This window comes from Lampetra planeri, chromosome 5, assembly GCF_965212315.1.
Source record: "Lampetra planeri chromosome 5, kcLamPlan1.2.h2, whole genome shotgun sequence".
Lineage (NCBI taxonomy): Eukaryota > Metazoa > Chordata > Hyperoartia > Petromyzontiformes > Petromyzontidae > Lampetra > Lampetra planeri.
In genome coordinates this window covers 14,850,712-14,866,603 of record NC_136111.1, presented here as the reverse complement: position 1 = coordinate 14,866,603, position 15,892 = coordinate 14,850,712, and the positions used below count along the sequence as shown (strand labels likewise).

General features: G+C 47.5%; 1 protein-coding gene across 3 annotated transcripts; it reads right to left on the bottom strand.

The window, feature by feature from the left end:
* Positions 1–5,481: 5,481 nt before the first annotated feature.
* Positions 5,482–12,376, bottom strand: TNFRSF17 (TNF receptor superfamily member 17). 3 transcript variants are annotated; one of them, XR_013585511.1, is made up of 3 exons: positions 11,133–11,151; positions 8,514–8,645; positions 5,482–7,704 (listed from the first exon to the last, which is right to left on the bottom strand). XR_013585511.1 is itself a non-coding variant. In XM_078594630.1 (3 exons), the coding sequence occupies exons 1-3, from the start codon at positions 12,049–12,051 to the stop codon at positions 7,511–7,513; spliced, it is 543 nt and encodes a 180-aa protein (XP_078450756.1). In that variant the 5' UTR covers positions 12,052–12,376; the 3' UTR covers positions 5,482–7,510. The 3 variants fall into 3 exon arrangements, 2 of the variants coding, with proteins under 2 accessions (XP_078450756.1, XP_078450755.1); XM_078594630.1 differs by lacking the exon at positions 11,133–11,151 and adding an exon at positions 11,835–12,376; XM_078594629.1 differs by lacking the exon at positions 11,133–11,151 and adding an exon at positions 11,835–12,341 and having other exon boundaries at positions 8,514–8,648.
* Positions 12,377–15,892: the final 3,516 nt, after the last annotated feature.

Below are 15,892 nucleotides of genomic sequence, written 5' to 3'. Positions count from 1 at the left end.
CCCCCATCACCCCCCCCACATAAACACGCACCCGCACCCACGTAGGGCCTCGTGGTCGGGTCACCTACCCTGAGTTTTCACCCGAGGGCCCCCTAGGGGGGTTACCCCACGGTTTCTCAGGGCCAGGGAATTGGACAGGACCCTTCCCAGGCCAAGTAACACTGCGGCGCCGTGGGCGGATTTGAGATCGCACGACCACGGCGAGCTCAGAGAGCCCCGCAGTTAGAAACGCATACAAACACAAACACGGGTCAGCAAGGCAGATAGCTGGGATCAGGACCCGGGACGACTGATTGGTCGAAAGTTCAAAGGCCGGCGGGATCGCAAAAGAGCGGGAAATCCTAGGCTCAGGATTGGTCGAGAGACCAAGGCGGTCGGGACGGGGGCGCCTAGCCTTTGATGTGAATAGTTTAAAAGAAAACGCAGGGGCAGTAGGGAACTCTCTTCTTCTGGAGTTTGGACACGGGGTCAGCGACGAAGGAGTCATCGGGCGAGCCGCTAGATTGTCTGCAGGACGATCTGAGCGCCGCAAGGTCACCAAGGACTACAGACGGTATCGTGTTGCGCGCCTTACAACACCTCAGAGCGGAGAGTAGGATCCGTAGGAGAGGGTTAGTTCGGGGTAAGGACGAGTAGGAAAGCAGTTTAGCAGAGAGCGCAGCATAGAATAGGGCTACACGGCACCAGAGTGTGGGTTAGAAGCGCCTTGCTGGCCCGCACACACACACGGGTGGCTCGGTTGGTTAGCAAGGGCTAATAAAATCTCGAGCGTAGTAACAAAACCGTGTTGTTGGGTGTTTTTGGAACGTGGTATTAGCGTGCACTGCATTCGCGAGTGTGTGGTCGTTGTATGCATAAAGGCCGTGGTCTCTGTACGATTGTGCGGGTACGGAGGTGTGTGCGTTAACGCCCGGGGAGAGCACTTTTGTGTGTTGGCGTGACTACGCAGCCGTGTGAGAGGAGAATCGTCCTTGTACGATATTTGTGTTGACGTGCGCGCGCGAGTGTGGGAGGGGACGAGTCGTCGTGTCGGCGTGTGCCCCGCTTGCGTGTGCTCGTTACTTGCGTAAAGTGCGGCGCGGTGGTGGACCCCTGACCCCCGACCCCGCGGCTCGAGCGCGTAATCGGCTGCGCATTGTTGTACGGTTTGTCTCGCGCGCACGGCGGCGGCGGCTTGAGTCGTTGTGTCGGCGTGTGCCCCGCTTGCGTGTGCTCGTTACTTGCGTAAGCTCTCGGCGTGCGTAATCGGCGTACCCCAGGTGCGCGATCGTAACGTGAGCGGCCAGCGCGGCGCAGAGCGGCGCAAGAGTGGGTATCGCGTGTGGAGCTGTATGTGTGTGCGCGCACGTTCACGACGTGTGTAACACAGGTGCGCGATCCTAACGTGAGTGGTCAGTGTTGGGTGAGTGCCGTGCAGAGCTGTGTGTGGGTGTGCGCGTACGTGGTTAACCATGCCTGCTACGCGGACCCGCGGTGGAGGGGAATCCTCGGGTGACGGCTCCCACACCATGGGTGAGGAGCCTAGCGGCGGTTCGCTTAGCAGCGGGGGGGGCGATTGATGATGTTAGTCCGGCCGTTAGTATTATCGAGGGAGGGATCTCGGGGGCTAGCGACCCTCACACATCTCATCGCCATATCTGTCCCTCCACAATTACACATCCTATCGGCTACACGGCATTCTGGGGAGTGAGTTTTTTTCAGCCGCATTGGTTTGATAAAAAAAAATACTGGACCGATTTTGACTTTCAGTGTCTCATCAGCAGAGACAGACTTTCTTAAGCCAATGCTGGTGGACCGCCTGATGTTAATAGGAAAGAACACTCTTCATTAGAAATGTCTCCTATTTGTTACGTATTTTATACAGTTTTGTGTAGACAGTCGTTGTCTCATCATAACTTGCATATGATTATATGTGTCCGAATTCGGCGCGAAACTATAAAATACGTAACAATTAGGACCCATATATAATCCTCCGCAAGTTATAATGAGACAATGATTGTCTAAACCCGCCCGGAGTTTGCCTGTATTTAACCAAGGCTGATGAAAAAAACTCACTCCTAGAAGGCAGTTTGCCGACCAGACTTATTCGGGCATATTACTATCGATAAGAACACACAGGGAGTGGTGGCATAGTGGTTAGTGCATTCAATTGCGATGCTTGCAACCTGAGTTCAATTCGCACCAATGGCAAATCAAACCGCACTGACCGTTGTGAAGTGGTGAAGTATATCTTAACAACCTCCATAACCAATACAGCATTGGGAGCCCTTCATCCAGCAGTGAATCGTATTAGTTATTCCATTCATTAAAAAAAATATACAATTGAACCATATTTGTATTCTGGGACATTATTGATTTTTTTTGGCTTCACGTGGGTAAGCTGCCGAGGCTTTTGTGAGATTTGTGGCATGAGAAAAAACCGGGGATAATAGGTGTCTCACACCGAGAGTAGCCGGGGTCATGTTGGAGACACCGTGAATGGAGGCAGTGTGAAGCCACAAGTTGACTGCTGCTGTCATGCCACTGTGGGCGTCGATACGCAGGTAAAAAAAGAGACAGCGGACCGGAAATCATTTTGTTTGTGAAAACGAGTTGCGCTGTTGTAAGCGCATTTTCACACGCGCCCACATCCTGTCACTCGAATACCTTTCGGATGACACGTCCACATCGCATTGCGAGACCGCTGCAGGTGGGTGGAGAGCCTCTGGGGGGGCGTGTGAGTGCGTGCACGACGCGACTCGGAAATGACTTTCAGACGAGGATCAGGTTATGTGCAGCACAGCAAAGTACCAGGCTAAAACTCTACATCCGGGGACCGCCGCATGGTGTTGAAATAGCTGTGACCGCTCTTGTATCCATTGACTATTTTGGGGCAACGTCCTTTTTGTTACGTCACATAGAGGAGGCCAGAGAGATAAGAGTGGATACGATTTGGAGACTGCACTCTGCTGCACTTGTGTCTATCAATTCGCCTGGGCAGCTGACGGGAGTCATTGCGTTGCACCTCTAGGAACTTCTGCGAATGGCCCCATCGCTTGTCTCGGTGACAGTTCCTTCTGACACTCGTTTGTATGCTCCCTTCGTTACCAGACCCAATGCAAACGGTTGTCCAGTCCAGCCAGAGTTGTCCAGTCCAATTGGAGTGTCTCCCTCTTCTGATAAAATCAGGGTCCAAATTTGCCAGATACGAAATGACCTGCCAATTACTCAATTGGGATTATACTACATCAAGCTATATTCTTGGGTTTTGTAGGTGAAGTCACGAAGGTAAAAAAATTAAATTTAAATTAATAAAAGTAAAATTAAAATAAAATAAAACGTCCTGATTTTTATTTATTATTTAACTTTATTTTTATTTTGCATTTACTAATTGAATTTTTTTGCCTACGTAACTTTACCGAAAAAGCCTAATAATATGAATCCTTGCAGTCACGAAAGTTTCAAATCTAGAATGGGATTATACTATACAGTACATAAAACTAATCGCCCCCTACTGGCATACTAGGGCCCCTGGGCACTCTTGCAAATGAGACTCATCCTGCTCTCTTGAGTTCTCACCCGGATAAATAAAAGCAACTTTAACTTGTTTCAAACCAGAACAGTCCATGCACCAGCTGTGTTGTTTTGGTTTTCAGGAACAAAGCAACGAGGATAATTGTGTCTGGTTTTGGAATCGTGGATTCTCACCCACATTCCTGGCCCCAACCTTGCTTAGCGCTCCAGTGATTGGCATGGGTCCTGTTGCTGCGAATTAAACGAGGCACCCTGTCCCATTCCGCCCCTCTTCAGAGACAAACACCTGCCCCCCCATCAGTCTGTGCAGTTGCACCACCTGCACACTCAAGAGCTATGCCAACGGAGCGCTCTCACGACACACCTACACACTTCGCCCTTTTCCATCTCCTACCTTTAGATTGCCAGGTCTGGCAAAACCTAAATATTGCAACCATAATTCCAACCCTGGCCTTTATTGCGATTGTGGGATTGTTGTTTTTCCATCAATCCGAGCTACCAGGTGGTGCAGGAGCTAACGCACTGCGCTATGAATCTAGTGAGTTCATATCCCAGGGACGGACAGATCGAGATCAGGTGAGAGCGATATCTAAAGCAGCCGTGGACTCCCACCTTCACAAACCACACAATACATTGCTGATCAAAAGCCGCAGCTCTTTGCTAACCATCGAACAAAGATGGTCACTGCATCACGTGCTTTCAGATGCTCTTCTGCGGCCGTCTGGAACACTCTTACTTCCGATATTAGGAATCTAGATCAAAAGCTAATTTCTTTAGAACTGATATTTGTATTTATTTTATTGTCCTTCACCCGCACATCCGATTAGCACGGTTGGCTACGTACGGTGCAAAAGAAGTTCAACATACTGTGCATGCATACACTAACCATCACGGTAAAGTATGGTCAAACAACTACCATGACCAACACGGTGTGGGGCATTGACAAATGGATGATTTTTAATGTTTAAGCTACCAGCTAAGGTCCCATGCACCTGACTAATAAAATGATTATGAAACCTTAACCACTTTTATTCTTTCCCAAGCATGAAAGTGACTACCTCGGGAGAGTAGAAGAGGTTATATCTATTTAGGTTTCATAATTAATCGGATACCCCAACTCTGATTATATACCACGAGCAGTGTGGGAGGCTAAGGAACCGTTGGTTAATCAATACCGGGTTCTCATTTGCATAGCCAAAAAAACCCATCCGTTTGGACTGGGTGAGGAATTGCTCTACTGGAAACATGTCCAAACCAGATAAAAACAATCTATGTAAGGAACGAAACACTTCTCCACAAATCTGGCTGTGGCCTGGTGAAGCTAGTTGTAATTACTGGCGAAACGTCGTACTCAGATTGTAAATGTCGTGGCTTGGCTCTCCAACACACCGGTGTGCTGTACTAGTGACGAATTGGCCACGTTCTGTTTACGTGACAACCCTTACTAGTTGGCTGTGTCGGGTGGTGGCGGGTTTTAACGACGCATTTACATATTTACGCGATCTAACCCAAAAAAACCTCTATTATGGATGATATTGGTCGCGAAAGCCTCCTACGTGTTAAACTAAAAACAATCTATCAATTATGATAAAAGCATCATGGGTCTTCCCGTGTTGTGTAGAACTATTTACGTGCGTTGCATATGTGCACCACAACACGGACGAGCAGCAGGCTTTACGGAACCGGTTTAAAGTCGCGTGAGTTTTCTTGCCTAAACAAATGTCCTGCTGTTAGCCTGTCCTAAAGGCCTGTTCTGTGCTCATTCTGTTTATTAATGCGTATATAATACCCATGATCTTCCACAGTGGTGACTATAACGAGTTATTTACACAACTCGTAATTAAAATTTCCATCAGCCCCCTGATCCCCGTCCACTCCACGTGTTTGATGGAAATGGAAGTTGGCAACCACAATGGGTGGATTCCTTCTTGAACATATTGCACTCATAAAATGACACATCAAACACCATCATTTTTTACAAAACGTAATGTAATCTCAAGAAAGACAGTATTCACAAACCAGCGTGAACATTTTGTTAATATAGAAATTTACAATAAAAAAATGTTAAGCGCTCCCAAAGCCTTTAAAATTGTGGGATTGTTATTTTTGTACAATTTAAATATGGTCCACAATTTTAAGATTGCCATTTGGCATGTTGCCATGAGCATATTCATGGCATGGTGTTTTTATATCGAATATGGAATTTAACCGATGAGGAATTGGCAATTCACAGTTCATTTGTACACAGTAGCAAATGTTTTCAAATCAGATAAATACAACAATGGAAACCGTACACATAACCTGAGAACCTGCCCAGCAGACAATTAGGCGTTTAAATAACCCTGTTCTGGAACACAAGCCCTGCTTGGACCAGTGTAAAGTACAGATACAACCAGGTATCGTACAACAGTGTACAGCAACACTTGATCTGGTTGGGTAAAGTCATCACGAAACCCATTTCCCCAGCAGGTGAAACTGTTTCACTTGTACATTATACAATACGATGTATTCACTGATAAAAAAAATATATATATGTATAAAAATTTTAATGGTAATTTATGATACCAATTCAATGAAGCTGCATGCTTTTATAAAGGAACAATACAAATCAGCAACTGACATCGTTTGTCATATGTAGCACAAACACGCGTGTGCACATACGACTTCACATCTAGTTTGCAGACGTGTTTTTACATCTGTCACGCGTAGGCAATGCTCGACGGACTTGTGGGGAGACGAAAATCTGCAAGATAATTCTGAAATAAATATCGCTGTCCAATTACAACAAGTGGAGAAAACACTGACAGTTTTTTTTTCTGTTGGCGCCTTTTTTTTACACGATGAAAAATTGACACGGGATTTCAAGACCAACACAGCGGGTTGTGTGTTTTAAGGAAATGACAACTGAACTCTCAGGCACGAGAGCAGTCTTCCTGTGCAAAGCTGGCAAATGGAAAAATATAATCTGCTGTCTTGTCAGCTCTTCTCAATCCCAACCACTGACGATGTCGGATTTAATATCACTAAACCCTGAGCCAATTCCAACGGTGTGCCTGCCTAAACGAGCAGCACATTGACAAAATGCAATGCTAAGCTTTCTCACAAGAATATTTTCAAGACACAAAAAATGTAGTTGTTCGTGTGGCTAACAGAAAAAAAAAAACTCAGACGTGAGCATTGCAGTTTAAACTCCAGACCAGAAATCGAACATAACGGAGAGAAGTGAAGGCAGTGCTCCAGAATTTAAGAACTATTTTACAAACCACAAAGTACTGTACAGTGGAGTGCCCCATCATGCTTAATTCACCATGGTCCCTGAAGAAGCATAGCTGTAGTATATAACTTAGGTTTAATCTCATTGTTTCCTGTATTCCCACGTGTTGGAGCTGTTCAATAGGGACACAAGCTGAACATCCACACTCACAACTACTTCCTGAAAAAATGTGGAACCTTACCATCTTCCCCCCCCCATACCCCTCCCTCTCCCTACCCAGTTCAAGTGTTGCAGAGTCCTTTACTAATGCCCCAACACACGTACAACGTTGGCAACGTAACCGGACAAACCTCGCTCTTTACAACCGCATCACCACAAGCAAGCACAGGAGAACATGCAGCATGGCAGCCACAAGTGTCCCCATCCACCATCCTCACTACCCTGAGTTTCTCTTGGTACATCCATCACTAAAGAAAATGCAACCAAGAGAGGAACGTTTTATTTATCTCTCCAATGTGTTTTCTCGGGTTGTACCGTGCGGTGTAATTGTTGTTGTTGGGAGATGTGTTCTAGTGTTCCACTTTACGATTGGAAGCTCTCAGAAACTCGCGGTACAACCCGGAATTTAGTCTGAGAGATAAAGAGAGCCACCGCGAAAACCTGCGCGGTAATTTTACAATTTTCATTTTTTAGTAGTACCCTTGGACAGCTTTTCCCTTCAACCGATCCCGTTTGGGTTATTCAATGTTCAGACCCTCATTGTTGGACTCTCTCTTACAGATATCACCCTACAACAAGCTCAGATGGGGCTGCCAACAAATTTGAGGTCTCCTGGCATCCCGAGGTTGATGATGTGTCTCCTGCGATGGGGGAGACTTCTGTGTCCTGCACTGGAGTAACGACTAAAGTGGAAAGTACGTCGTCAATCATCACGGTTGTCGTCTCCTCCTTGTTCGCACTGTCCGTTGATATGTTTCCTGTGAAAATAAAAGCAGAAAGAGCATGCAAATTGATTCATCACGCTTTCATAGAACATTTGATGTCTCTGCCTATTTACCCAAAAACACTTCAGAGATTAAATCTTGATTTGAAGCTTTCGTGACTGCAGGAATCCATACTCTGGTTCTTTCGGTAAAGTCATGCAGGTAGAAAAAATAATAGATCACGACGTTTCGATCGCCACACAAGCAATCATCTTCAGGTGGGAGAGAGAAACAGGCTGCTGAAACAAGTCCTTATATATAGAGCCGAGAGGGGGGGGAGGAGGGGGTTGCCGCATCAGGAAAGAGGGTGGGGGCTAGAGATTGTTTATTTTAAAGAGTGTAATTTTCGATTAAAAACTTTCGTGACTGCAGGGATTCATCTTCTTGGTTATTTCGGTAAAGTCACGTAGAAGGGAAGTAATAAAATAATAAAAATAAAAATAAAACATAATAAAACAATTCTCACTATTATTTAAAGAGTGTATTCATTATACACTGTATCTTATATAACTGTGATTGCATCATTGAAAACTTTATCGGTTTTCACCGTAGTTTTTACGTGACCTTTTATAATTCCTTTTATAATTCTGGTCAGTGAAACACTAGGTACACTGATGAACTTTTAAAACCATTAATCCAGAAAGGCCCTAACCAAGTCTCAAGACTTGTGTTTGTAATGGGGGTGCCAATGAGAACAAAGTACCCAGAGAAAACCCACGCAATGCACGCGACTCCTCTTTAGATTTCTGCGGCACCATCCCGCCGTGACTCATAGTGGCCGTGCGGTGACTTTGGTTACGTACCGTCTGAGCTGTCAATCTGGATGACTCCGCCAATGCGCTCCCTGCATATGACTCCAAGCACCACCACCAGCAGCAGCAACAGGCAGGCCACGCCGGCCACCAGACCTCCAATAAGCACCGCTGACGGTTTATCTGCTGGGCATAAGAGCACTGTTAGCATGTTTGCGCACATCCAACAACGAGTCAAGGGTTGATGCCACCCGTCCACAATTAGCATGCTTAGCAGATACTATCAGATCGGTCTCCTTACCACTGTGATGACCCTTTTTTGCGATTTGATGCCGTTGTCCCAAACACATTTGTCAGGATATGTGACTGAAGTACTCCACAACACGTTTGTGCGCCATCTTTGGCCACAGTGATAACTTAAAAATGTGTAAATCGTCATAGTATTGATGACAAAAAACTTGAACACATTCGTCAATAACATCCCCTTTTATATATACTATGAAGAAGGGCCAATGCCCAAACGTCGCATATTAAATATTTATTGTATTTTAAGGTACACAGTGTTATTAACGAATGTGTTGAGTTTTTTCGATTTAAAGTTTTCGTGACTGCAGGGATTCATCTTCTTGGTTCTTTCGGTAAAGTCACGTAGAAGGAACATAATAAAATAAGATAATTCTCACGACGTTTTGGCCACAACGCAAGCAGCCGTCCTCAGCATGGTTGCTTGCGTTGTGGCCGAAACGTCGTGAGAATTATCTTATTTTATAATGTTTTTTTTAATTATTTTATTATTTTCCTTCTACGTGACTTTACCGAAAGAACCAAGAAGGTGTTGAGTTTTGTTCGTGTTAATTATGCTTGTGCACCAGTGCCAACGCAGCAGCATCACCAAATAACGTCTTTCAAAGTCCACAATCTATTCGAGTAACACCCCGATCGTGTCCACACCCTGGTGAGAAAGGTTCCGGAACCTGCAGAGAGCCCCATGGGCATATGACCACGATTGGGTTGAGCGATGGTGCAGTGGTTGGTGCTGTGAGCTAAGAACCCGGTGAGCCCTGATGGTCAAACAACCGCAATGCCCACTCCACCACGACCTGCGGCAAGACCCTCATCCAGCAGTGAATGTATGTACGTTGAACTTCTTTCGCACCGTACGTAGCCAACCACGCTAATCGGAGGTGCGAGGGAAGGACAACAACCTCAACACAAAAAAAAATCTGTTCTGAAGAAATGAGTTTTGAAAAGTGTACCGGCAAGCATGGGCTGCACGGAGTACACGGTACAACGTGAAGATGTGTGTCGCAATGCCTGAGTATTGCGACATCACGGGCGGCAACACCCGTCAATGCTCAGGCATTGCGACATCACGGGTTGACGTCACCATTGGCCGCTTGTTTGGTTTTACTGGCAGGCAAATTCGGAGATTCCATTTCCAGCGCGTCACTAAACCGCACGAGAGTGGGTGATGCCCGGGGATAGGGCTTGGCCGTCTCGGCTACAGGGGGGTGGAGCGGGTAATTGACACATACCTGTCAATCCCTAACCAGTGACTACCTTACGACAGACCAATTCAGACCTTATTGGTCACCCCGTGCGCTGATCAATCTCAACGTTCATCCTACAAAGTACCATCACAAGGGAGAAACACAAACAAACAAAAAATGTTGCCCGTTTTGAAACGGCTGCATGCCGTATGGGCCTGAAAACTCACTTTTCCTGTACAAGAATACGGGCAAACCGTATGGGTTGACAGGTATGTTGACATTTAACGATTAACGACTCCCTTTGAATGGATACAACGACCCGGTCTGTTGATAATTACCAAATAGGGAAATTCGACATTCTACGATTGGTCACCGTTAAATCAACGCCGCCCAACACTGTTTGGCAAAGTAAACACGACGTTGTTGGCCCAACGTTGCCACATGGCTGGAACATTTGCGCCCAAAGTTCTATGTCGACTGCGTTTGGATAATACATTATAGGAAGCTAATGTTTCATCAGCGATGTATTACAGCTCCGTTATGATTACCGACACCAATAACTCTGTCCCTTCAGTTTAAGACATGTCTTAACCCTAAGCCCTCTCTCATGACAGGCGAAGGTACTGCATCTACAAATCGTTAATACAATCTAGTTCAGTACACGTGCACGGCCTGCATGTACAGGTATGTTGAACTTCTTTCGCACCGTACGTAGCTAACCGTGCTAATCGGAGATAAGGGGGCTGTGTTGTCAATCCGCTGCTTGCAGGAGGGCTGAATGTACAATGTCAAGCACGTGTTTAACCAAGTCAAGAGAGAGTGACCTTAGGGTCACCAAAATGACAAAGGCGAGCACACTCACGACGCAAATAATAAAGACTATCCGTGAAAAAACCACCGTGCCACAAGGAGACGTCGAAAATGCAAGAGGATACATTGCCTGTCCTGAAAGTTGGCTTAGCCAGATCAGCCTGCAAAACCCGTTCGTTCACAGAACGCGTCAAGTTGTCATTGCACGAATGTGTACACCAGTGGTTCTTCAACTTCACTGCAAGCTTTGCACCCCTTTGGTTTCCAACCGTTAAAACAAAGTGAAATATTCATAAACGCACAGAGTGTTTGATGAAACAAAGTAGTTGCAATTAAGTACCCGTGCTTAATTTGCGTGTTCATGATTTACCTTCTAAAAAAACCGGGCCGCCATGTCTCGCACCCCCAGAAAGAGCATCTCGCACCCCCAGAAAGAGCATCTCGCACCCCCAGGGGTGCCGCGTGCACACCAGATAAAGCACCACTCGCTGTCTTCTTGGTTCTTTCGGTAAAGTCACGCAGAAGGAAAATAAAAAAATAAAAAATATATATATTATTTTATTATATTATTTTATTATGTTTTATTTTTGTTATTTTGTTATTTTCCTTCTGCGTGACTTTACCGAAAGAACCAAGAAGATGAATCCCTGCAGTCACGAAAGCTTTAAATCGAAATTTCACCACTCACTGCTCTAGAGGATCGCTCCAGATGTCTCCCTCTAGAGGGGGGCAACGAACCCCTCCCGCCAGCACATCAACACCGTCCCCAGTTTACTCGAATGCAGTTTGACGCTCAACTGCATGTCGATTCTGTCAATAAGACGCTCATTGTTTAACGACTGAGAACCAACGTGGTGCAAGGAGGCTGCGCTAAAGGCTAAACACCGCTGCTCAAGAGGAGGACATCACGAGCGACCCTCTCGAGGGCACGTGGCCTCCTCGTCCACGTCGGCCGCACATTGGGACGTCTTGGAGGAGGAGGTGGTGGTGGTGGTGGAGGTGGTGGTGGTGGTGGAGGTGGTGGTGGTGGTGGCTGCACCCACGTTCCCCACACATTCGCCCCGCAACGCACCTGATCCCGAGGGGGCACTGCAGTGCGCCACGCACGCCTTGGGCGGCTTGGAGCAGCGCAGTTCGCAGCTGGCGCAGGCGCGCGTCAGCTGGTCGAAGTACTGCGCGCCGTGGCACGGGGCTCCGTCCACCGCTGCGGACACGGACGCGAGGCCGGCGGCCAACAGCAGCAGCAGGAGGGGCAGGGCACCCCTCGCCGGCACCCGAGACGTCTCCATGCGCGCGTCTTGTTTGCTTCGAGGACGACGAGGAGGAGGACGAAGGAGACGAGCGGCTGTGGTGAGCCCTCGAGTGTGGCGTCTACAGCTGTTGCTTGGCGAAGGGGGGGGGGGTGCCCGTGATGAGTCGTCGGGCTGAGTCGCTGTCGTCGGTTGCCTTTTGCCGCTTCTGACCCAACGACGATCGAGTGAGTCGCTCGCTGCTCGGTGGCGCCGGCCGTCTGAAGAGAGTCGCAATGAGCGGATCGTTGTTAAGCTGCGTCACGGGCGGGCGGGTTGGGGGAGGACGCTGCGCGAAGTCGGCACTGCACAACAACTCAGTACAACAGCGGGGGGAGGAGGAGGCGACTTTTGCGCCGCTGTTTTGGCCACGAACCGACGGCCCCCAGCCCGCCCACGCGCGCGCCTCTCGCCCTCCCCACCGCCCCGTACCTCGCCCCCCCCACCACCCCCCCACCAACCCCACCTCGCCCCCCCACCTCCCCCCCCGTACCTCGCCCCCCACCACCCCCCCACCACCCCGTACCTCCCCCCCACCACCCCGTACCTCGTCCCCCACCTCCCCCCCGTACCTCGCCCCCCACCACCCCCCCACCACCCCGTACCTCCCCCCCACCACCCCCCCACCTCCCCGTACCTCGCCCCCCACCTCCCCGTACCTCGTCCCCCACCTCCCCGTACCTCGCCCCCCCCCCACCACCCCCACCTCCCCCACCTCCTACATTGAGACGACGCGTTATTGAATCTTGGATTTCCCCCCGACCCGCCTTCTAATCCAGCGAATCGGATTGGTTGTGTTGAATGAACGCACAGTGAGTGCTTTAGGCGATGGTGTTGAATGATGTGAACACGTGCGCCTTCGAAGACGTCGCGATATTTCACAACGACGGCGAGGATGTGAGGATTGGAATTGATGCGAGGGGCATGTGGAGGATTACGATGTAAAATGTTCACTCTACTGTACTGTGATTGCTTACAATTGTTTTGGTGGTGTATCTGGACATCTGTGAAAAAGAGCTTCATAGCTCATCGGATTTCTCCAGGATAAATAAAGATTCTGAGTCCGATTTATAAATGAATCATCCTGTGCAGTCAGGGAATGTCAGGGAAATGTTTGACCAGTGGATACAGCGGACATCAGCATATCTGTACACTACTGCGCCGGGCGGACCTCATCCAGCAGTGGATTGAACAAAGGGGCTGTACATTGACGTAATTTGGAGAGAGAAAAAAGCTCAACACATCGTATGCTGAACTTTTTTCGCACCGTACATACACAGCCGTCGTAATGGGAGGTGTGGCAGAAGGACAACAAACCAAACACAAAAAGCAGTTCTCAAGAAATGAGTGTTCAATCTACATGCTTCAACACTGCCGTGCTGTGATGAAGGCCCTTTGCCCGAAACGTCGCCGAGAATAGATTTCCCCTGTAGGAGGGCAGTGTTGTTGACGAGTGCGTAGAGTTTGTCGATTGTCCAATGTGCTGGTTGCACCACCGCCAACGCAGCAACACCAAACAAACATAAACTACGGTTCTTTATATTGTACTGTGCACGCAAGTTGAGTTGACAGTATTCCAACAGCGAGTCGCCCTCGCCCTACAGAGGCACATCCCTCGACTCGACAACTGCGTTGCGTGCTCCTGATAGGGGACGTGTCGACATGTGGTTGTGTGTTTTTTCTGCGCGTGCGTAAGTCCGACACGCGTGGGTAGAGCTCTGCGCGGATGGAGGGAGGAATTCCCGGCAGCGCGCGTGTGTGATCCTTGACGTGACGCGACGACTTGTGGCTGTTGGAGTCCGTCACGCGTGGGTTGGGCTCTGCGCGGATGGAGGGAGGAATTCCCGTCCACCACGACAACAGCAGCGCGGGGGCCCTTTCCCGGCGCTAACGCTGCTCACGAGCAAAGGGAAGTTGTTCTAGATTTTTTATTTGAAGCTTTCGTGACTGCAAGGATTCATATTCTTAGGTTTTTTTCGGTAAAGTCACGTAGATAAAAATATTAAAATTAATAAACGTAAAAGAACAAAACTATTTTTATAATTAATTTTATTTTACTTTTATTAATTTAATTTTTTTATCTACGTGACTTTACCGAAAAAAACATAAGAATATAAGGGAAGTTGTGTTTCTCTCGCAATCGCACACGCGGCGTGCGTTCGTCGATGTGACATCGAGGTTCTAAACGGTGTTGATGCAGATTTACATCGAACATGTAACAGCCACCCCCACCTGCCCCCCGTGTTGTAAATCCACCGCTGGATTATCCCGTCCACCGCGCCCTTGACACTCCAGTACTTCCACCACGCTGGTCAGTGCAGGGGCGGTGAAGGCAGGGTAGGGAGCATAGACGGGGCAAGGCCGTAGCCATGGAGTCAACATTGAGGAGGACCAAATCTTACGGGGGGTCTGGGGGTCCCCCCCCCCCCCCCCCAGAAAAAAATATAAATTTGAAAACTAATTTCCTGCCTAAAATATAAAAAAGCCACTAACGCATAGGATGGACTTTTTTACACGAATGTCTAATAGTGTATTGTATTACATTGCTCTACTTTTTTCTTTTTTCCTTTTCTTATTTTATTGTATGTAATGGCAGAGATTAGGGATTCATAAAGTACAACCATAACCACAATCATATAAACAGAAATCTATTTTATAGCGATAAATTGGGGGGGGGGGGCATTTTGAGCATTTTTGAATATTGGGGGGGGGGGATGTGTCCCCCCCAATATATATTATAATTACGGCCTTGAGACGTGGTATTCTGCCATACCCACTGAATACATTGTGGTCACATTCAATGTACCGCAATACCTTGCTGACCTCGTCAAGATAGATAAACCATCATCACGCGAACCCCGGTCATCCTTCCCAGCAGCGGCGTTTGGATAGCCATCGAACAAAGACGGCCACTGCATCGCGCGCTTTCAGATGCGCTTCTGTGGCCGTCTGGAAAACTCTTCTGATGTTCGGAAGCCGCCGGAGCTATGCACTTTTAAATAACCTCGATTGGAAACGAATTGATTTAGAACTGCTTTTTGTGTGTTTAGTGTGTTGTCCTTCCCCCGCACCTCCGGTGCGAAAGAAGTTCAATAAAAAGTGTACAGTACTACACTGTGGATTTTTCCTGCACTGCTCTGTGCTTTACCCAAGCAGCCCCGAGTGATGTTGTCACCGCACTATTTCAAGTAAAGACACCGTGAAATAGAAACCTGAAATAAAGTTCCAGTTCCTTCGAACAAAGCCAACGTCAACTGCTGTGCCTTGATACTATCGTGATGTGAGACTTCCCTTTGAAGACACGGGTTGAGTCACCAACTGAGCAATGTGGCAAGGATATAAATAATAATGATTTTGCTGTGTAATGAGATTTGAATCCTCTTTCACTTCCCACCGGTTGACGTTGCAACAGGTTTCGGGAGTGAAGATGCCGTTTGGAGAAATAACATTTTGAAAAGTAGTAAAAGGTTTTCGTTCACTGCATCCCTATTCATACTGTACATCAATTGTTTGGTTTGAAATTATTTTTTGCTGGTAGATATTAGTATTATATACAAAACGTAATCGTTTAAATGGTTGAGGACACATACAGAATAAAACAGTATGCATTTTTAAGTTTCTACTTATCAGAAAGAGGGTTCTTGCCTAGAACATGTGAAAGTTCACTAGCCTGCATTGGCTCAATCAAGCATGTCTTTGACGATGATGAAACACTAAACGTCCAAATAGGACCAGAGTATTGAACCAATCCTGCTAAACGGATGCACTCGCGGGAAAACATCCACACAGAGCACGCAGCTTTTGTGCATTTACGCAAAAAAACCCATCATCTTAGGTCACA

Bases quoted from the DNA above. Each gene is read 5' to 3' on its own strand.
- TNFRSF17 (XM_078594629.1), bottom strand. From the start codon at position 12,051: ATGGAGACGTCTCGGGTGCCGGCGAGGGGTGCCCTGCCCCTCCTGCTG. The intron at 8,649-11,834 runs GTGCGTTGCGGG...TCTTATGCCCAG, and splicing joins CAGTGCCCCCTCGGGATCAG to CAGATAAACCGTCAGCGGTG. The intron at 7,705-8,513 runs GTACGTAACCAA...TTATTTTCACAG, and splicing joins CCAGATTGACAGCTCAGACG to GAAACATATCAACGGACAGT.